This window comes from Coenobita brevimanus, chromosome 16, assembly GCF_032717465.1.
Source record: "Coenobita brevimanus isolate Jiangsu-jjx chromosome 16, ASM3271746v2, whole genome shotgun sequence".
In the NCBI taxonomy this organism is placed as follows: Eukaryota; Metazoa; Arthropoda; class Malacostraca; order Decapoda; family Coenobitidae; genus Coenobita; species Coenobita brevimanus.
The window spans coordinates 20,169,359-20,192,058 of NC_136969.1; the positions used below are offsets into that span (position 1 = coordinate 20,169,359).

A 22,700-nucleotide genomic window follows, 5' to 3' on the forward strand; every position below is an offset into this window, starting at 1 on the left:
TTAATTGTTTTCCGGGGAGGGGCACTAACCCTACGCCAACCCACCTGCTGTTACGTAGGGAACACGTGTCGGTTGGTTATAAGGTTACCACCCAGCGTTGTAAATGCTGTCCTGGTTTACAGGAAATCATTTGCTTTGCCACTCAGCATAGAGCTACCCCAAAAAACAGGGTATCACCACACTAAGTGGGTGGATGATGGGTGCCCCCACCTACACTAAAAAGAAACACTAGAAAGAAGAGCACTGCCTAGTGGACAAATGATGTAGAACAAGCAGTGAACGCGAAGATGAAACCTTTTTGTAAGTGGATGACAACAAGACAGGATTAACTATGTAGAACAAAGAAATCAGGCTGAAAATATAAAGAGAGCGCAAAAACAGAAGTTGTGCAACTTATAGGAGGAGGCCTGAGTAACGATATGGAAGGGACAAGAAAACTGTAACACAGCATAGCAAGGAACTATAAAAAAGGAAACACCGAAGTTACATATGCAGTGAAAGATAAACAAGGATCTAACCTTCATCTAGTATATACCACTATACCAGGAATACTACAAGATGTATCGGAGAGATGGAGAAGTCATTTTAAAGAATTGCTAAATGCAGGGTATTTTAATGATGATAATGAGGATATGCAGGAAATCCAAGAACAAAACCCAGAGGAGTATGAATATGACATAAGTGATGAGGAGGTAAGAAGTGCCATTAATTACATGGAAATTGGTAAAGCGCCGAGAGAGGATGGGTTGCCAGGGGAAATTATTAAGGCTCTTGGAGAGACAGATATAGTTTGGTTGAGAGAAATTATAAATGATGCTTTGAATAAGAGAGTAATACTGGAGGACTGAGGAGAAACCATTGTTTGCCCTATTTACAAAAAAGGAGAAAGAAGAGTGTGTAACAATTATAGAGGAATTTCATTGTTGTCACATGCAGGTAAAATATATGAACGTATTTTGGAGAGAAGGCTGAGAATGCAAGTAGAAGATAAACATGGAGAATGACGATGTGGCTTTCGACCAAACCGTGTACAATGGATCTGGCTTTTACCGTACGCTAAAAATGATATTAGAAAAGAGATGGGAATGGGATACAACAAAAGATACAACGTTCATAGATATGGGATAGGCGTTCGATCGAGTACCAAGGGAACGATTGTCGAATATTTTGAACCAAGAAGAAAGCAGAGTGACAACAAAATTAAGAAAATCAATCAGAAGTATTTATAATAAATGTGAAAGTAAAGTTAAACTCACAGATGGAGATACAAACTGGTTTGAAATCAAGACCGTAGTCAAACAAGGGGGAGTTATTTTCCCACTTCTCTTTGTCATATTCATGGATAAATGTATTAAAGAAATATAAATAAATAACGACGATATGATATTTGCTTATGCAGATGATGTAGCAGTTGTCTGTGACTCTGAAAGGAACTTGCAGGTTTTGGCAGAATTTAATGATGGAGATTGGGGTGAAGATAAATACCAAGAAAAAAGAAATAATGGAGATTTGTCAAGGCAATGTAGAAATGAATGTAACAATGAGAGGAGAACAAATAAAGCAGGCGAACAATTTCCAGCACCTGGGGGCGACGTTCAATAGAGAAAACAAAAAGGAAGAAGCAATAAATGGCGGACTAACTAAACATAATAATATAACAGAATTGTACGCAGTACAAAAAGATAACCATGTATCTAGGAGCTGTAAGGTTACAGTTTGTACCACTGTTCTCCGTCCAGTATTACTCTGTGGCCCAGTGACTTGGTCACTGATGCAAAAGACCAAGTCTAAAATAGAAGTAGCTGAAATGAGAGTATTACTGGTGACCAAAGGAGTTACAAGAAGAGATCAGCTAAGAAATGTGGACATAAAGAAGATAACTAGGAGAAATCAATATTATGGAGGTGGTTGAAAGGAACAGACTGATATGGTATGGAGACGTGCAGAGAATGGATGATGAAAGGTTACCAAAGCAATCAGTGTCATGGACACCGCATGGAAGAAGACCAGTCAAAAGATAGATTAAGGAAGTGGAAGAAACTGCTGGATGAAGAGGAGAGCGACTGGAGAACGTGGTACGACGGGCGATGTATAATGTACAGGGGTCGCTGGAAAAACTTCCCGGACAGAGCCTCGGTGACTGACAGGCTTTGACCTACCAGGGATCGCGTGAAAACGGGTTAGAACATGAGAATAAAGAGGTTGTGAACATTAGCCAGGACCTTAAAAAATTATAAGCACTTCATGTATTTGCACTTGTAGATAAGATTCTCGTTGTAGTGGTGGTAGTAAGCAGACAATGGTACAGCTGAACATGATTAGTTTTAACTAGTTTGCCACATATCATGTAGGAATTATGTCGAAGCCAAAAAGTGCCGAAAGCAAGAAGTAAGCGTCAAAGGCAAAAATCATTATATTTCAGTGAAAACTCGCCAAATAAACATTGGTGGCAAATCCATTACACAGACATCACTCTCACCCACGAGACAGTTGATATTTACTGTCTTTTGTGACGGAGTGGACAAGGCGAACGAGCTAATGAAGGCCACAGTACTACTCTTGACTATGACAAAAAATGAGTGACTGTGCTCTAGTGTTGGATGAATGTATTATGTGTAAACAATCTGCTGAACGTATATTAACTGCTAATGCTCTTCCCAAACCAGGCTAATTTGATTGCACAGGAGAGTGGAGAACGTTAGATGCGATGTAACTGAGTCGTTACAAATGTTCTCAACGAGATACGTAAGTTCTCTGAGGACAGTCTTGTATCAAGGCACCTTCTATGACAAGCTCCCTCCTGCTGCCATATAACTGCAGACAACAAGACAATAAAAGTGAGGCATAGCTTTCTTGGTATCCGATGATGATCTGCCCAGAAATGTAGCTAGTACTGATGGCAGTAAGTTAACAGAAATTTCCTCCCTGCATGTATCTGTCAAGGTCGTCTGGCAGGTTATCTCCACATGCAGCAGGCTTCGAAAGTCTCATTCTCAACCTCATGTGAATATGAATACATCCCACCCACGATGAAACTTTCTCGTAATAGATCTTGATGTACTAGGTATCGATGAGTTACCTCCTGGACCTGAGAAGTCAAAGGCTGTTGCATCAGTTAGACTGCAGGTCATGACACTTGCGATGGTTGCAAGTCCGAGAAACTTAACAATTTTCCAGATCATATAAGGTCTAGGGAGGCGTCGGCTTCATTTTACATTACTCTAAAAGTGTCTCTTTAAGCTGACTGAGAATCGGTAATCAGTAATGTGCATTTAAGAAGACATCTCATACAACCATCTAAGTTCGTCGCCATATGACCGAGTTGTGGTGGCACCAAGATGTTTTTTGATAATCTGTGCCTATCTGCTATAAATCCACCTCCCTACCTACCCTCTCATCCACTCATTATCTCACCCACCCACTCACAGACTCACTCACAACTCACTCACTGGCTCACTGATCCGAATGCCTATCCATCTCGATTGCCATCCTGACCAGCTAGTCTGCCTGTCCTGTCTTTTCCTTTAGAAAAGACAGGACAGGCAGTTTTGCCTCTCCTCATTTTCTGATGAGGAGAGGCCAAACTATTGTTTGAGTCCTTGATCAGTGATAGGTTAAAACCTTATAAACATTTCAAAAAGTCTGAAGATTGTTTTAGCATAATCTCCTTGAATGAACTCTAGAGTTTGACATATAAATATAAGTTTAGAACTGTTACCTCCTTTGCGTAAATGTGTGCGAAGGAAAACCATGCAAGGAACATGAGAAAGTGCGTAAAGAGCAGCAGAAGGAGAACAGAAGTAGCCCCCAAAGTTCTCCTGTGGTGTCCCAAAAGTAAACTGCATACCACCACAACCCACGCCACTGCCAGGCCCTGTAATAGTGACATTGTTATCATTATTGTTATTCTCGTCCTCGTCATCATTACAGTTATCTTATTCATCGCCATTAGTAAAAGGATTAGTATCACTCTCAAGATCATTACTGGAAAACTTTCTTTTGTTTTTATAACCTTCAATACATGTCATATTATAGCTTTCTGAGGATCAGCAGTAGCAGTACTATCATCACCATTAATGTCAACCTCATCCATATCAAAATCACAGACATGATTATTATCATCAAGTAACACATCATCATTAGTAACAACAATATTTCCATTATCATCATCAATACCTTCAATACAACCAGTCCTGGTCTTATCATCTCCATCATTATTATCACTCCAGACCAGTTTTCCACTCTGCAATTGAGCTCATGAAGTCTGTCCACCCCCAAAACGATCAAATTCAGCCCAAATAGGAACTCTCTGACTGAATGGATCAAACACAATGTGTGTTAGTCTATTGTACTGTACATACTAAGAAATTTTTTTCAACTACCGGACGATATTATTGGCTCAATAAATGCGATATTTTTCTCTAGTTATTATCAGATGGTTACAGTAATCTTAAGAGGGACATTTTGTAGCAGTGTTAAAGAACGACATACCCAGTTCCTTCAGTTCGAAACTTCTTTCAGTAACTGAATGAAACTATTAGGGTAAAGCAAAAATAAATAATCTGTATGATGAGATTACATGCAGTAAGAACGTTTTGTCGTGATGGGACTATTGTCATATCATAATAACGTGACAAAAAACTACCATCTCTCATCTTCAGTGCTGAGTTGTAACAATAATTGAACACTAGAATATGAGTTTACTCCGTGCGTTATGAAAAGGACGTAAAACCATAGCACTGTCTTTTCGTATCGCTGAGGTGCCCAAAAATATCAACAAAAGGGCAACAGTCTTGGTCTGTGTAGCATAAAAAGTACGACAACCAGTGCCACTTTGAATCTCGCTTGGGTAATTGTCCTTCGTCGAGACAGAAGATCCAGACACTCTTTCCTTCTATGAAATTAGTCCTTTCAGCCTGAGGACGTCGTATTTACTTTTATTAGCGGTATTCCTATATCCGGTCGATTTTGTTCAACCTACAAATGCACTCATTTGCTGAAGGAGGTAATGGATAATTTATTTATCCCATTAGTTCGAAAAAAAAAATCCTTAGCTGAATAAAATTATGAGGAGAATACAACAATACTAACAATACGTCATCGGAATAGAGAATGAAATAGCATTAATTTGACAAGTAGGTTGAAAGTTACTGTACACTTAAAAGGATATTACAGCGTTACAGAAAGTTAAAACTGCACGAAGGAAAACAGTCCTATAATATTTGCTTCTAGTCTAGAAGCAGCAAAAAAATACATGAATGAATGACTGAGTGAATGAATAAATAAAATAAAAAGGTGTCATACTGAAAGAGTTAAAAACTTCAGTCCAATGGCCTATTTTCCGTTTTACGCATAATTTCCGCAAATGGTTATCGTGTGAAATCAAAGATTATTTCAGAATACAGGGATGAGTTGTCGCTTTCCTTAACCTCTTCAGTATGAGAGGGCTTTCCTAAAAAGTATGATGTCTTGTGGTTGTTCCTTGAATAATGTGTAAAAATATGTAATACAAGTGAAGGCGCTGAAATTCCTGGTGGCGACAGAGGTGTAAAAGCCTTTTTAATTTTGTGTTTCCCGTCTCAAACCTGAAATCTGTCCTCCTCCAGAGGGAACGTCCAGAAGGGTCCACTCGTCTTAAATATCTGATCGAGACTGACTGGAATCCCGTAGAAGGACTGGAAGCCGTGGTTGAGGGGCCCGGGGCAGTGCCTACCCAGGAAGCTGCAGTTCATACCCAAGTGCCACTTGCCTGTGACGTACGAGAGGTGTCATCATCATCATCATCATCATCATCATCATCATCATCCCAACCCCAATACTCATTACAAAAGAGAGGAATGCGTGACACTCCAACTAGTATGTGACTGGGATGCAGTAGGAAGAATGGAATTCTACATAGGTTTAGATACATGAAAAAAGCTGCTGCAGAAAATACCACTTGCCCCTGAGGGTAGGGGGGTTTTCAAGAATACTCCCCCAGTATCCCTGCTTGTCGTAAAAGGCAACTAAAAGGGTTGGCGGAGGGTTAGTGCCCCTCCCCGGAAAACCACTAAACTAAAAAAACAAACAAGAAGCCTCGGACAAGGACTGACCAAACGATGACGACCCAGGACCGGACAAAGGACTTGGTAATGAGTACATGGAATGTAAGAGGAGCGAATGATGAGGTGAAAGAGAGAGAGATTGTCCAGGTGCTTGAGGGTGCGAAAGTGGATGTATGTGGAATAACTGAAACAAAATGGAGAAGAGAAAGTGTGAGAGAATGGGAGAATGGATGGGGTATATGTGCAGGAGTAGATGAGAATGAGAGGGCAAAGGAAGGAATATGTATAGTTGTGAGTAAAAGATGGAAGAAGAGCATAAGACAGTATGGATAAGTTGGGTCAAGGATTGTGTGGATAAAGTTGAAAGTTGGAATGCAAATGTGGGCGATTCTGTGTGTGTATGTGCCAATGCAAGATCGTGCTAGAAGAGTGAGAGAATTCTGGACAAATGTATAAGTGTGCATGGAAAAGTTTGGAAGGAATGAGAGAGTGTTTTCGATCGGTGATATGAATGGTAAAGTTGGGAATGTGAAGGTGGATGGAATAGTTGGTGAGTGGGGTGTGCCTGCTGAGATAGATGAGGATGGCAGTGCGTTAGTGGACATTTGTGCTGGGAGGGGGTTGATGATAGCCAATACCCTCTTCAGGCATAAAATGATCCACAGGTATACATGGCAACTGATGAGAAGGGTGGGTGGTAAACTGAATAAAAGGAAGGCAATGATTGATTATGTGTGTGTGAATGAAAGGATGCGAAGATGTGTAGTGGATGCAAGAGTTTATAGAGGTTGGGGGAGTGGACTTTCTGACCACTACTTGGTGGTGGCCAGAATTAAAATTCAAGTAAGATGGAGGAATAGAAGAAGGGAAAGACGAGAGGAAGGAGAAGTTGCAAGGAGAGTGGAAAGGTTACCAGAGGATAAGAAAAAGGCAAAGTATAAGAGAGAAGTAGAGGAACGATTGGGCAAATATGAATGGGAGCAGATGGGAGACGCGGAAGGTGTCTGTTGGATATTTACAGAAGAAATATGTGCAGCATGTGATGTGGTGTGTGGAAGGAAGAGAAGACGGAGGGGGGTGCAAGGAACAGCGTGGTGGACTGAAGAGGTGAGACAGGCTGTGGCACAAAAGAAGAAAGCATATAATAAATGGATGAGAAATAGGGGCGTGGAAGAAGTTGAGAGGCGGAAGAGAGAGTTATATGTAGAAAGAAAAAGGTGAAAAGATTAGTAAGAGAGAGTAAGAAGAGAGTGGATGAGGAATTTGGAAGGAATTTGAGTGTAAAGTGGAGGGACTGTAAGAAAATGTTCTGGAAAGAGGTGAAAAGAGTAAGACAGGGTGGAAGTGAAGTTAGCAGGGGAGTGAAAGATAAAAATGGTAGATTACTAGTGGAGAAGGGAGAAAGAGTGAGCAGATGGAGAGAACACTTTAAGGAATTGTTGAACATAGAGGATGGAAGTAATGCGAGTATAAGTGGCTGGGGAATGGCTGGGAGAAGGAGGGAGGTGAGAAGACAGGAAGAAATCAGTAGGATAGAAGTTGTGGAAGCAATGAAGAAAGTTAAATCGGGGAAAGCCCCAGGAATTGATGGAGTGTGTGGTGAAATGCTGAAGCATGGGGTAGAGATAGTAGTAGAATGGATGTGGAAGATGTGCAGATTGGCCTGGGAGGAAGGTAGAGTCCCAGAGGATTGGAAGTCAGGTATAATTATTCTCTTGTACAAAGGAAAAGGGGAAAAAGAAGTGTGTGGTAATCATAGGGGCATCTGTCTCCTTAGTCTAATAGGAAAAGTGTATGGTAGGATACTTATAGACAGAGTTAGAGAAAGAACAGAGAAATTAGTTGGAGAAGAACAGGGAGGCTTTAGGAAGGGAAGAGGTTGTATAGATCAGATATTCATTCTTAGATCTTTAGTATAAAGGTTCTAGAGAAGGGAAAGAAGTTGTATGCGGCTTTCATGGATTTGGAGAAAGCATATGACAGGGTGGATAGACAAGGATTGTGGAAAGTGTTAAGAATATATGGAGTAGATGGGAAGTTGTTGAATGCTGTGAAGAGTATGTACGATGGTCAAAGGCTGCAATGCGTGTGGATGGTGAACTAAGTGAATTTTTCTCTTTGAAGGTTGGGTTGAAACAGGGATGTGTCATGTCTCCATGGTTGTTCAATCTGTACATGGATGGGGTAATAAAAGAGGTACAAGGTAGGGTAGTGGATGTTGGAGTGGCCCTGGTGAGAGAGGACAGTGTTTGGAAACTCCCTGTACTGTTGTTTGCAGATGATACTGTGTTGTTGAGCGAAGACGAAGGGGAGCTGGAAGGCTTGGTGGATGAGTTTGGGAGAGTGTGTAAGAAACGGAATCTAAAGGTTAATGTAGGGAAGAGTAAAGTGATGGTCTTTGAGAGAGGTGAAGTCAGTGAATGGACAGCGAGGTTGGATGGTGAGGAACTGGAAAATATGAGTACGTTTAAGTACTTGGCTAGTGTGATGAGTAAGGATGGAGGTTTGGAGGGTGAAGTGCTTGAAAGGGTACAGCAGGGAAGAAACGTTGCTGGTTCTTTGAAAGCAGTGATAAGAAACAGGGAAGTGAGCATGGAAGTGAAAAAGTTACTACATGATAGTATTGTGATACCAACTCTAACGTATGGAAGTGAAGCTTGAACGTTGTTGGAAGGACACAAGTCAAGAGTGAGAGCAGTGGAAATGAGTTATTTAAGAGGAGCCTGTGGAGTCACATGGAGAGACAGGCTGACGAATGAGGATATAAAGGAGCGTTGTGGTGTGGATGTGGATGTGATAGGAAGCGTTATGAGGAATCCACTAAGGTGGTTTGGCCATGTGGAGAGGATGGAGGGTGAGAGACTGACGAAGAGAGTGTATGTGAGTGAGGTGGAGGGGGGAAGAGGGAGGGGGAGGCCGAGGATGAGATGGAGGGATGGGGTGGAGAGGTATATGAGAGAGGGGGGTGTGAGTTGGGAGCAGGGCAGTGAAATGGCGGGGGACAGGGCGACTTGGAGGAGATTTGTTTGTGGCCACAACAAACGGGATTGAGGCGTCTGGCAATATATATATATATATATATATATATATATATATATATATATATATATATATATATATATATATATATATATATAATTTTCATCATCATCCTGACATACTTTCTCACCCCAGAGTAGGGTGAGGAGTAGCAACGTCCAGACAGCCAAAGTTTGCCCAAATCAATGGGCCACACTTCCATTCACTCATCATTCAAGCCCTCGAAATCCTGGCTCCATCAGATACGCAAGAAAAAAAAAAAACACGTTCTGTTGCTTCTCATATACCTATCTGATAGAGGCAATCCGAACGCTGTCATGTTAAAAAGAGGTGTCAAATCCCTGGTTATGCGCTTCTCCGTAAAAAATTCATCCTGCCAGCTTGGTCTCTTGTTAGTCTCTTAGCATCACGGACTTCCATACCTCTCTTCCTCACATACTCATTCACCATATCCCTCCGGCTTCACCTTGGCTTACCTCGCCTCCGTCTCCCTTCAAATTCGCCCAGTTATAATGTACATTTGTCACCACTTTATTGTCATCCATTCTCTCCACAAGATCAAAACATCTCAGTACACCCTCTTCGATTCCAGTGTCTCACTCCGCACCTCCACTGCTTTTACTCTTGACTTTTCATTTTCATACCACACCATAGACTCACATCCGTGTGTTAAAGTTGGCACTAACACTACTTCATGTAAGCCTCGCGCAGCTGCAACAGTCAAGCCTCTGTTTTAGCACAAGCTACTTTCCTTCCTAGTGTCACTCTACTTTCCACTTCTTATGCACATTTTCCACTCTTTCCTATCCCCGTACCCAGGGATTTGAACTGCCTCACCAAATCCAGCCTCTCTCGATTTACTGTAACATCACACTGGGAGTCACCTTCCCTCTCAATAACCATCACTTTACTCTTTTCTGTATTTACTTTCAAGGCACGACGCTAACAGACATCTACAAAACTCTGCACCAGTCTATATATTTATTGTCCGGTATTTGCAACAAGCAGAGCATCACCAGCATACAACAAATATGAGATATTCCATCCGTCATAATTCACGACCAACGCCATCCCTCTCTCCATTACTCGTGTGTTTACTTCTCGCATCACCTCATCCATATCTGTCTATCTGTCTATTGCCAGAGGCCTTAATCCCGTAAGGGACGGTCACAAACAAATCGCCTCCATGTCCCCTGTCCCCCGCCATTTCACTGTCCCACTCCCAGCTCACACCCCCCACTCTCATATATCTCGCCACTCTATCCCTCCATCTCATCCTTGGCTTCCCCCTCCCTCTCCCCCCATCCACCTCACTCACATACACTGTCATCATTAGTCTCTCACTCTCCATCCTCTCCACATGGCCGTACCACCTCAATCTGTTTCTCCTAACGCTTCCTATCACATCCACATCCACACCACAACGATCCTTCATTTCCTCATTCGTCAGTCTGTCCCTCCGAGTGACTCCACATGCTCCTCTCAAATAACTCATTTGCACAGCTCTCATTCTTGACTTGTGTCCCTCCAACAAGGTCAAGGCTTCACTTCCATACTTTAGAGTTGGTATCACAATACTGTCATGTAACTTTTTCACTTCCATGCTCACTTCCCTGTTTCTTACCACTACTTTCAAGGAACCAGCATCATTTCTTCCTTGTTGTACCGTTTCAAGCACTTCACCCTATAAACTTCCATCCTTACTCATCACACTACCCAAGTACTTAAACGCACCCACGTTGTCCATTTCCTCCTCATGTAACCTCACTCTACATTTACTGGCTCCACCTCTCTCGAAGACCATCACTTTACTCCTCCCTACATTCACCTTTAGGTTCCGTTTCTTACATACTCTCCCAAACTCATCTACCAAGCCTTGCAGCTCCCCTTCGTTTTCACTTAACAACACATTATCATCTGCAAACAAAAGCACAGGGAGTTTCCAAAACACTGCCCTTTCACATTCGGGCCGCTCCAACATCCACTACCCTACCTTGTATCTCTTTTATAACCCCATCCATATAGAGATTGAACAACCATGGAGACATAAAACAGCTCTGTTTCAACCTAACATTCAAACAGAAACATTCACTCAGTTCACTATCCACACCCACTGCAGCCCTAGCACCCACATACATACTCTTCACAGCATTCAACTTCCCATCTACACCATAATTATAGTCTTAGTACTTTCCACAGTCCTTGCCTTATGTCTATCCACCTCGTCATAATTCTCCAAATCCACGAAGGCCGCATACAATTTCTTTCCCTTCTCCAGAAACTTTTCCACTAAAGATCTAAGAATGAATATCTGATCTAGACAACCTCTTCCCTTCCTAAAACCTCAATGTTCTTCTCCAACTAATTCCTCTGTTATTTCCCTAACTCTGTCAATAAGTATCCTGCCATATACATTTCCTATTACACTAAGAAGACAGATGCCCCTATGATTACCATAGACTTCTTTTTCCCTTTTTCCATTGTACAGGGCAATAATTATTCCTGACTTCCAATCCTCCGGGACTCTACCTTCCTCCCAGGCCAATCTGCACATCTTACACATCCATTCTACTATTATCTCTCCTCCATGCTTCAGCATTTCACCCCACACTCCATAAATTACTGGGGCTTTCCCCATTTTAACTTTCTTCACTGCTTACACGACTTCCATCCTACTGATTTCTTCCTCTCTTCTCACATCCCTCCTTCTCCCAGCCATTCCCCAGCCACTTATACTCGCATGACTTTCATTCTCTGTGTTCAACAATTCATTAAAATATTCTTTCCATCTGCTCACTTTTTCTCCCTTCACTAGTAATCTACCATTTTTATCTTTCACTCCCCAAATATCTTCTTTGGCAACCTGTCTAACATCTCTTTACCTCTTTCCAGAACATTTTCTTATAATCCCTCCATTTTACACTCAGATTCCTTCCAAATTCCTTATCCACTCTCTTCATTCTCATACTAATATTTTTACATCTCTCTTCCTCTCTACCTATAACTTTTCCATCTCTCAACTTCTTCCAACCCCTGTTTCTCTCCCACTCATTATATGCTTTCTTCTTTTGTGCCACAGGCTGTCTCACCTCTTCATTCCACCATGCTATTCCTTGCACCCCCTTCCGTCTTCTCTTCACCCCACACACGACCTCACATACTGCACAGAATTTTTCTGTAAATATCTTAACCACATCTTCCACGTCCCCTATCTGTTCCAGTCCATATTTCCCCAATCTCTCCTCCACTTCGCTCTTATATTCTGCCCTTTCCTCATCCTCTTGTAACCTTTCCACCCTCCTTGTATGGAAAAGTTTGGAAGGAATGAGAGAGTGTTTTTGATCGGTGATATGAATGGTAAAGTTGGGAATGTGAAGGTGGATGGAATAGTTGGTGAGTGGGGTGTGCCTGCTGAGATAGATGAGAATGGGAGTGCGTTAGTGGACATTTGTGCTGGGAGGGGGTTGATGATAGCCAATACCCTCTTCAGGCATAAAATGATCCACAGGTATACATGGCGACTGATGAGAAGGGTGGGAGGTGAACTGAATAAAAGGAAGGCAATGATTGATTATGTGTGTGTGGATGAAAGGATGCGAAGATGTGTAATGGATGCAAGAGTTTATAGAGGTTGGGGGAGTGGACTTTCTGACCACTACTTGGTGGTGGCCAGAATTAAAATTCAAGTAAGATGGAGGAATAGAAGAAGGGAAAGACGAGAGGAAGGAGTAGTTGCAAGGAGAGTGGAAAGGTTACAAGAGGATGAGAAAAAGGCAGAGTATAAGAGAGAAGTAGAGGAACGATTGGGCAACTATGAATGGGAGCAGATGGGAGACGCGGAAGGTGTCTGTAGGATATTTACAGAAGAAATATGTGCAGCATGTGATGTGGTGTGTGGAAGGAAGAGAAGACGGAGGGGGGTGCAAGGAACAGCGTGGTGGACTGAAGAGGTGAGACAGGCTGTGGCACAAAAGAAGAAACCATATAATAAATGGATGAGAAATAGGGGCGTGGAAGAAGTTGAGAGGCGGAAGAGAGAGTTATATGTAGAAAGAAAAAGGTGAAAAGATTAGTAAGAGAGAGTAAGAAGAGAGTGGATGAGGAATTTGGAAGGAATTTGAGTGTAAAGTTGAGGGACTGTAAGAAAATGTTCTGGAAAGAGGTGAAAAGAGTAAGACAGGGTGGAAGTGAAGTTAGCAGGGGAGTGAAAGATAAAAATGGTAGATTACTAGTGGAGAAGGGAGAAAAAGTGAGCAGATGGAGAGAACACTTTAAGGAATTGTTGAACGTAGAGGATGGAAGTAATGCGAGTATAAGTGGCTGGGGAATGGCTGGGAGAAGGAGGGAGGTGAGAAGACAGGAAGAAATCAGTAGGATAGAAGTTGTGGAAGCAATGAAGAAAGTTAAATCGGGGAAAGCCCCAGGAATTGATGGAGTGTGTGGTGAAATGCTAAAGCATGGGGTAGAGATAGTAGTAGAATGGATGTGGAAGATGTGCAGATTGGCCTGGGAGGAAGGTAGAGTCCCAGAGGATTGGAAGTCAGGTATAATTATTCCCTTGTACAAAGGAAAAGGGGAAAAAGAAGTGTGTGGTAATCATAGGGGCATCTGTCTCCTTAGTATAATAGGAAAAGTGTATGTTAGGATACTTATTGACAGAGTTAGAGAAAGAACAGAGAAATTAGTTGGAGAAGAACAGGGAGGCTTTAGGAAGGGAAGAGGTTGTGTAGATCAGATATTCATTCTTAGACCTTTAGTTGAAAAGTTTCTAGAGAAGGGAAAGAAGTTGTATGCGGCTTTCATGGATTTGGAGAAAGCATATGACAGGGTGGATAGACAAGGATTGTGGAAAGTGTTAAGAATATATGGAGTAGATGGGAAGTTGTTGAATGCTGTGAAGAGTATGTACGATGGTCAAAGGCTGTAATGCGTGTGGATGGTGAACTAAGTGAATTTTTCTCTTTGAAGGTTGGGTTGAAACAGGGATGTGTCATGTCTCCATGGTTGTTCAATCTGTACATGGATGGGGTAATAAAAGAGGTACAAGGTAGGGTAGTGGATGTTGGAGTGGCCCTGGTGAGAGAGGACAGTGTTTGGAAACTCCCTGTACTGTTGTTTGCAGATGATACTGTGTTGTTGAGCGAAGACGAAGGGGAGCTGGAAGGCTTGGTGGATGAGTTTGGGAGAGTGTGTAAGAAACGGAATCTAAAGGTGAATGTAGGGAAGAGTAAAGTGATGGTCTTTGAGAGAGGTGAAGTCAGTGAATGGACAGCGAGGTTGGATGGTGAGGAACTGGAAAATATGAGTACGTTTAAGTACTTGGGTAGTGTGATGAGTAAGGATGGAGGTTTGGAGGGTGAAGTGCTTGAAAGGGTACAGCAGGGAAGAAACGTTGCTGGTTCTTTGAAAGCAGTGATAAGAAACAGGGAAGTGAGCATGGAAGTGAAAAAGTTACTACATGATAGTATTGTGATACCAACTCTAACGTACGGAAGTGAAGCTTGAACGTTGTTGGAAGGACACAAGTCAAGAGTGAGAGCAGTGGAAATGAGTTATTTAAGAGGAGCCTGTGGAGTCACATGGAGAGACAGGCTGACGAATGAGGATATAAAGGAGCGTTGTGGTGTGGATGTGGATGTGATAGGAAGCGTTATGAGGAATCCACTAAGGTGGTTTGGCCATGTGGAGAGGATGGAGGGTGAGAGACTGACGAAGAGAGTGTATGTGAGTGAGGTGGAGGGGGGAAGAGGGAGGGGGAGGCCGAGGATGAGATGGAGGGATGGGGTGGAGAGGTATATGAGAGAGGGGGGTGTGAGTTGGGAGCAGGGCAGTGATATGGCGGGGGACAGGGCGACTTGGAGGAGATTTATTTGTGGTCACCCCAAGCGGGATTGAGGCGTCTGGCAATATATATATATATATATATATATATATATATATATAAATAAATAAATATATCTATATATATATATATATATATATATATATATATATATATATATAATTTTCATCATCATCCTGACATACTTTCTCACCCCAGAGTAGGGTGAGGAGTAGCAACGTCCAGACAGCCAAAGTTTGCCCAAATCAATGGGCCACACTTCCATTCACTCATCATTCAAGCCCTCGAAATCCTGGCTCCATCAGATACGCAAGAAAAAAAAAAAAACACGTTCTGTTGCTTCTCATATACCTATCTGATAGAGGCAATCCGAACGCTGTCATGTTAAAAAGAGGTGTCAAATCCCTGGTTATGCGCTTCTCCGTAAAAAATTCATCCAGCCAGCTTGGTCTCTTGTTAGTCTCTTAGCATCACGGACTTCCATACCTCTCTTCCTCACATACTCATTCACCATATCCCTCCGGCTTCACCTTGGCTTACCTCGCCTCCGTCTCCCTTCAAATTCGCCCAGTTATAATGTACATTTGTCACCACTTTATTGTCATCCATTCTCTCCACAAGATCAAAACATCTCAGTACACTCTCTTCGATTCCAGTGTCTCACTCCGCACCTCCACTGCTTTTACTCTTGACTTTTCATTTTCATACCACACCATAGACTCACATCCGTGTGTTAAAGTTGGCACTAACACTACTTCATGTAATGCAACAGTCAAGCCTCTGTTTTAGCACAAGCTACTTTCCTTCCTAGTGTCACTCTACTTTCCACTTCTTATGCACATTTTCCACTCTTTCCTATCCCCGTACCCAGGGATTTGAACTGCCTCACCAAATCCAGCCTCTCTCGATTTACTGTAACATCACACTGGGAGTCACCTTCCCTCTCAATAACCATCACTTTACTCTTTTCTGTATTTACTTTCAAGGCACGACGCTAACAGACATCTACAAAACTCTGCACCAGTCTATATATTTATTGTCCGGTATTTGCAACAAGCAGAGCATCACCAGCATACAACAAATATGAGATATTCCATCCGTCATAATTCACGACCAACGCCATCCCTCTCTCCATTACTCGTGTGTTTACTTCTCGCATCACCTCATCCATATCTGTCTATCTGTCTATTGCCAGAGGCCTTAATCCCGTAAGGGACGGTCACAAACAAATCGCCTCCATGTCCCCTGTCCCCCGCCATTTCACTGTCCCACTCCCAGCTCACACCCCCACTCTCATATATCTCTCCACTCTATCCCTCCATCTCATCCTTGGCTTTCCCCTCCCTCTCCCTCCATCCACCTCACTCACATACACTGTCATCATTAGTCTCTCACTCTCCATCCTCTCCACATGGCCATACCACCTCAATCTGTTTCTCCTAACGCTTCCTATCACATCCACATCCACACCACAACGATCCTTCATTTCCTCATTCGTCAGTCTGTCCCTCCGAGTGACTCCACATGCTCCTCTCAAATAACTCATTTGCACAGCTCTCATTCTTGACTTGTGTCCCTCCAACAAGGTCAAAGCTTCACTTCCATACTTTAGAGTTGGTATCACAATACTGTCATGTAACTTTTTCACTTCCATGCTCACTTCCCTGTTTCTTACCACTACTTTCAAGGAACCAGCATCATTTCTTCCTTGTTGTACCGTTTCAAGCACTTCACCCTATAAACTTCCATCCTTACTCATCACACTACCCAAGTACTTAAACGCACCCACGTTGTCCATTTCCTCCTCATGTAACCTCACTCTACATTTACTGGCTCCACCTCTCTCGAAGACCATCACTTTACTCCTCCCTACATTCACCTTTAGGTTCCGTTTCTTACATACTCTCCCAAACTCATCTACCAAGCCTTGCAGCTCCCCTTCGTTTTCACTTAACAACACATTATCATCTGCAAACAAAAGCACAGGGAGTTTCCAAAACACTGCCCTTTCACATTCGGGCCGCTCCAACATCCACTACCCTACCTTGTATCTCTTTTATAACCCCATCCATATAGAGATTGAACAACCATGGAGACATAAAACAGCTCTGTTTCAACCTAACATTCAAACAGAAACATTCACTCAGTTCACTATCCACACCCACTGCAGCCCTAGCACCCACATACATACTCTTCACAGCATTCAACTTCCCATCTACACCATAATTATAGTCTTAGTACTTTCCACAGTCCTTGCCTTATGTCTATCCACCTCGTCATAATTCTCCAAATCCACGAAGGCCGCATACAATTTCTTTCCCTTCTCCAGAAACTTTTCCACTAAAGATCTAAGAATGAATATCTGATCTAGACAACCTCTTCCCTTCCTAAAACCTCAATGTTCTTCTCCAACTAATTCCTCTGTTATTTCCCTAACTCTGTCAATAAGTATCCTGCCATATACATTTCCTATTACACTAAGAAGACAGATGCCCCTATGATTACCATAGACTTCTTTTTCCCTTTTTCCATTGTACAGGGCAATAATTATTCCTGACTTCCAATCCTCCGGGACTCTACCTTCCTCCCAGGCCAATCTGCACATCTTACACATCCATTCTACTATTATCTCTCCTCCATGCTTCAGCATTTCACCCCACACTCCATAAATTACTGGGGCTTTCCCCATTTTAACTTTCTTCACTGCTTACACGACTTCCATCCTACTGATTTCTTCCTCTCTTCTCACATCCCTCCTTCTCCCAGCCATTCCCCAGCCACTTATACTCGCATGACTTTCATTCTCTGTGTTCAACAATTCATTAAAATATTCTTTCCATCTGCTCACTTTTTCTCCCTTCACTAGTAATCTACCATTTTTATCTTTCACTCCCCAAATATCTTCTTTGGCAACCTGTCTAACATCTCTTTACCTCTTTCCAGAACATTTTCTTATAATCCCTCCATTTTACACTCAGATTCCTTCCAAATTCCTCATCCACTCTCTTCATTCTCATACTAATATTTTTACATCTCTCTTCCTCTCTACCTATAACTTTTCCATCTCTCAACTTCTTCCAACCCCTGTTTCTCTCCCACTCATTATATGCTTTCTTCTTTTGTGCCACAGGCTGTCTCACCTCTTCATTCCACCATGCTATTCCTTGCACCCCCTTCCGTCTTCTCTTCACCCCACACACGACCTCACATACTGCACAGAATTTTTCTGTGAATATCTTGCACACATCTTCCACGTCCCCTATCTGCTCCAGTCCATATTTCCCCAATCTCTCCTCCACTTCGCTCTTATATTCTGCCCTTTCCTCATCCTCTTGTAACCTTTCCACCCTCCTTGTATGGAAAAGTTTGGAAGGAATGAGAGAGTGTTTTTGATCGGTGATATGAATGGTAAAGTTGGGAATGTGAAGGTGGATGGAATAGTTGGTGAGTGGGGTGTGCCTGCTGAGATAGATGAGAATGGGAGTGCGTTAGTGGACATTTGTGCTGGGAGGGGGTTGATGATAGCCAATACCCTCTTCAGGCATAAAATGATCCACAGGTATACATGGCGACTGATGAGAAGGGTGGGAGGTGAACTGAATAAAAGGAAGGCAATGATTGATTATGTGTGTGTGGATGAAAGTATGCGAAGATGTGTAATGGATGCAAGAGTTTATAGAGGTTGGGGGAGTGGACTTTCTGACCACTACTTGGTGGTGGCCAGAATTAAAATTCAAGTAAGATGGAGGAATAGAAGAAGGGAAAGACGAGAGGAAGGAGTAGTTGCAAGGAGAGTGGAAAGGTTACAAGAGGATGAGAAAAAGGCAGAGTATAAGAGAGAAGTAGAGGAACGATTGGGCAACTATGAATGGGAGCAGATGGGAGACGCGGAAGGTGTCTGTAGGATATTTACAGAAGAAATATGTGCAGCATGTGATGTGGTGTGTGGAAGGAAGAGAAGACGGAGGGGCGACCAAGGAACAGCGTGGTGGACTGAAGAGGTGAGACAGGCTGTGGCACAAAAGAAGAAAGCATATAATAAATGGATGAGAAATAGGGGCGTGGAAGAAGTTGAGAGGCGGAAGAGAGAGTTATATGTAGAAAGAAAAAGGTGAAAAGATTATTAAGAGAGAGTAAGAAGAGAGTGGATGAGGAATTTGGAAGGAATTTGAGTGTAAAGTGGAGGGACTGTAAGAAAATGTTCTGGAAAGAGGTGAAAAGAGTAAGACAGGGTGGAAGTGAAGTTAGCAGGGGAGTGAAAGATAAAAATGGTAGATTACTAGTGGAGAAGGGAGAAAAAGTGAGCAGATGGAGAGAACACTTTAAGGAATTGTTGAACGTAGAGGATGGAAGTAATGCGAGTATAAGTGGCTGGGGAATGGCTGGGAGGAGGGAGGTGAGAAGACAGGAAGAAATCAGTAGGATAGAAGTTGTGGAAGCAATGAAGAAAGTTAAATCGGGGAAAGCCCCAGGAATTGATGGAGTGTGTGGTGAAATGCTGAAGCATGGGGTAGAGATAGTAGTAGAATGGATGTGCAAGATGTGCAGATTGGCCTGGGAGGAAGGTAGAGTCCCAGAGGATTGGAAGTCAGGTATAATTATTCCCTTGTACAAAGGAAAAGGGGAAAAAGAAGTGTGTGGTAATCATAGGGGTAACTGTCTCCTTAGTATAATAGGAAAAGTGTATGTTAGGATACTTATTGACAGAGTTAGAGAAAGAACAGAGAAATTAGTTGGAGAAGAACAGGGAGGCTTTAGGAAGGGAAGAGGTTGTGTAGATCAGATAGTCATTCTTAGACCTTTAGTTGAAAAATTTCTAGAGAAGGGAAAGAAGTTGTATGCGGCTTTCATGGATTTGGAGAAAGCATATGACAGGGTGGATAGACAAGGATTGTGGAAAGTGTTAAGAATATATGGAGTAGATGGGAAGTTGTTGAATGCTGTGAAGAGTATGTACGATGGTCAAAGGCTGTAATGCGTGTGGATGGTGAACTAAGTGAATTTTTCTCTTTGAAGGTTGGGTTGAAACAGGGATGGGTCATGTCTCCATGGTTGTTCAATCTGTACATGGATGGGGTAATAAAAGAGGTACAAGGTAGGGTAGTGGATGTTGGAGTGGCCTTGGTGAGAGAGGACAGTGTTTGGAAACTCCCTGTACTGTTGTTTGCAGATGATACTGTGTTGTTGAGCGAAGACGAAGGGGAGCTGGAAGGCTTGGTGGATGAGTTTGGGAGAGTGTGTAAGAAACGGAATCTAAAGATGAATATAGGGAAGAGTAAAGTGATGGTCTTTGAGAGAGGTGAAGTCAGTGAATGGACAGCGAGGTTGGATGGTGAGGAACTGGAAAATATGAGTACGTTTAAGTACTTGGGTAGTGTGATGAGTAAGGATGGAGGTTTGGAGGGTGAAGTGCTTGAAAGGGTACAGCAGGGAAGAAACGTTGCTGGTTCTTTGAAAGCAGTGATAAGAAACAGGGAAGTGAGCATGGAAGTGAAAAAGTTACTACATGATAGTATTGTGATACCAACTCTAACGTACGGAAGTGAAGCTTGAACGTTGTTGGAAGGACACAAGTCAAGAGTGAGAGCAGTGGAAATGAGTTATTTAAGAGGAGCCTGTGGAGTCACATGGAGAGACAGGCTGACGAATGAGGATATAAAGGAGCGTTGTGGTGTGGATGTGGATGTGATAGGAAGCGTTATGAGGAATCCACTAAGGTGGTTTGGCAATGTGGAGAAGATGGAGGGTGAGAGACTGACGAAGAGAGTGTATGTGAGTGAGGTGGAGGGGGGAAGAGGGAGGGGGAGGCCGAGGATGAGATGGAGGGATGGGGTGGAGAGGTATATGAGAGAGGGGGGTGTGAGTTGGGAGCAGGGCAGTGAAATGGCGGGGGACAGGGCGACTTGGAGGAGATTTGTTTGTGGCCACCCCAAACGGGATTGAGGCGACTGGCAATAATATATATATATATATATATATATATATATATATATATATATATATATAATTTTCATCATCATCCTGACATACTTTCTCACCCCAGAGTAGGGTGAGGAGTAGCTACGTCCAGACAGCCAAAGTTTGCCCAAATCAATGGGCCACACTTCCATTCAGTCATCATTCAGGCCCTCGAAATCCTGGCTCCATCAGATACGCAAGAAAAAAAAAAAAACACGTTCTGTTGCTTCTCATATACCTATCTGATAGAGGCAATCCGAACGCTGTCATGTTAAAAAGAGATGTCAAATACCTGGTTATGCGCTTCTCCGTAAAAAATTCATCCAGCCAGCTTGGTCTCTTGTTAGTCTCTTAGCATCACGGACTTCCATACCTCTCTTCCTCACATACTCATTCACCATATCCTTCCGGCTTCACCTTGGCTTACCTCGCCTCCGTCTCCCTTCAAATCCGCCCAGTTATAATGTACATTTGTCACCACTTTATTGTCATCCATTCTCTACACAAGATCAAAACATCTCAGTACACTCTCTTCGATTCCAGTGTCTCACTCCGCACCTCCACTGCTTTTACTCTTGACTTTTCATTTTCATACCACACCATAGACTCACATCCGTGTGTTAAAGTTGGCACTAACACTACTTCATGTAAGCCTCGCTCAGCTGCGACAGTCAAGCCTCTGTTTTAGCACAAGCTACTTTCCTTCCTAGTGTCACTCTACTTTCCACTTCTTATGCACATTTTCCACTCTTTCCTATCCCCGTACCCAGGGATTTGAACTGCCTCACCAAATCCAGCCTCTCTCGATTTACTGTAACATCACACTGGGAGTCACCTTCCCTCTCAATAACCATCACTTTACTCTTTTCTGTATTTACTTTCAAGGCACGACGCTAACAGACATCTACAAAACTCTGCACCAGTCTATATATTTATTGTCCGGTATTTGCAACAAGCAGAGCATCACCAGCATACAACAAATATGAGATATTCCATCCGTCATAATTCACGACCAACGCCATCCCTCTCTCCATTACTCGTGTGTTTACTTCTCGCATCACCTCATCCATATCTGTCTATCTGTCTATTGCCAGAGGCCTTAATCCCGTAAGGGACGGTCACAAACAAATCGCCTCCATGTCCCCTGTCCCCCGCCATTTCACTGTCCCACTCCCAGCTCACACCCCCACTCTCATATATCTCTCCACTCTATCCCTCCATCTCATCCTTGGCTTCCCCCTCCCTCTCCCCCCATCCACCTCACTCACATACACTGTCATCATTAGTCTCTCACTCTCCATCCTCTCCACATGGCCATACCACCTCAATCTTTTTCTCCTAACGCTTCCTATCACATCCACATCCACACCACAACGATCCTTCATTTCCTCATTCGTCAGTCTGTCCCTCCGAGTGACTCCACATGCTCCTCTCAAATAACTCATTTGCACAGCTCTCATTCTTGACTTGTGTCCCTCCAACAAGGTCAAAGCTTCACTTCCATACTTTAGAGTTGGTATCACAATACTGTCATGTAACTTTTTCACTTCCATGCTCACTTCCCTGTTTCTTACCACTACTTTCAAGGAACCAGCATCATTTCTTCCTTGTTGTACCGTTTCAAGCACTTCACCCTATAAACTTCCATCCTTACTCATCACACTACCCAAGTACTTAAACGCACCCACGTTGTCCATTTCCTCCTCATGTAACCTCACTCTACATTTGCTGGCTCCAACTCTCTCGAAGACCATCACTTTACTCCTCCCTACATTCACCTTTAGGTTCCGTTTCTTACATACTCTCCCAAACTCATC

General features: G+C 42.8%; 1 protein-coding gene across 1 annotated transcript in view; it reads right to left on the bottom strand.

Moving 5' to 3' along the window:
• LOC145390986 (arylsulfatase H-like) overlaps nt 1-22,700 on the bottom strand; it is a 272,579-nt gene that overhangs the window by 168,476 nt on the left and 81,403 nt on the right. Inside the window, exons 4-5 of the mRNA XM_080265718.1 lie at nt 5,586-5,749; nt 3,719-3,874 (exon numbers count right to left, since the gene is read on the bottom strand). Coding sequence (XP_080121844.1) covers nt 3,719-3,874; nt 5,586-5,749 — 320 coding nt within the window. The remainder of the gene's footprint in view (nt 1-3,718; nt 3,875-5,585; nt 5,750-22,700) is intronic.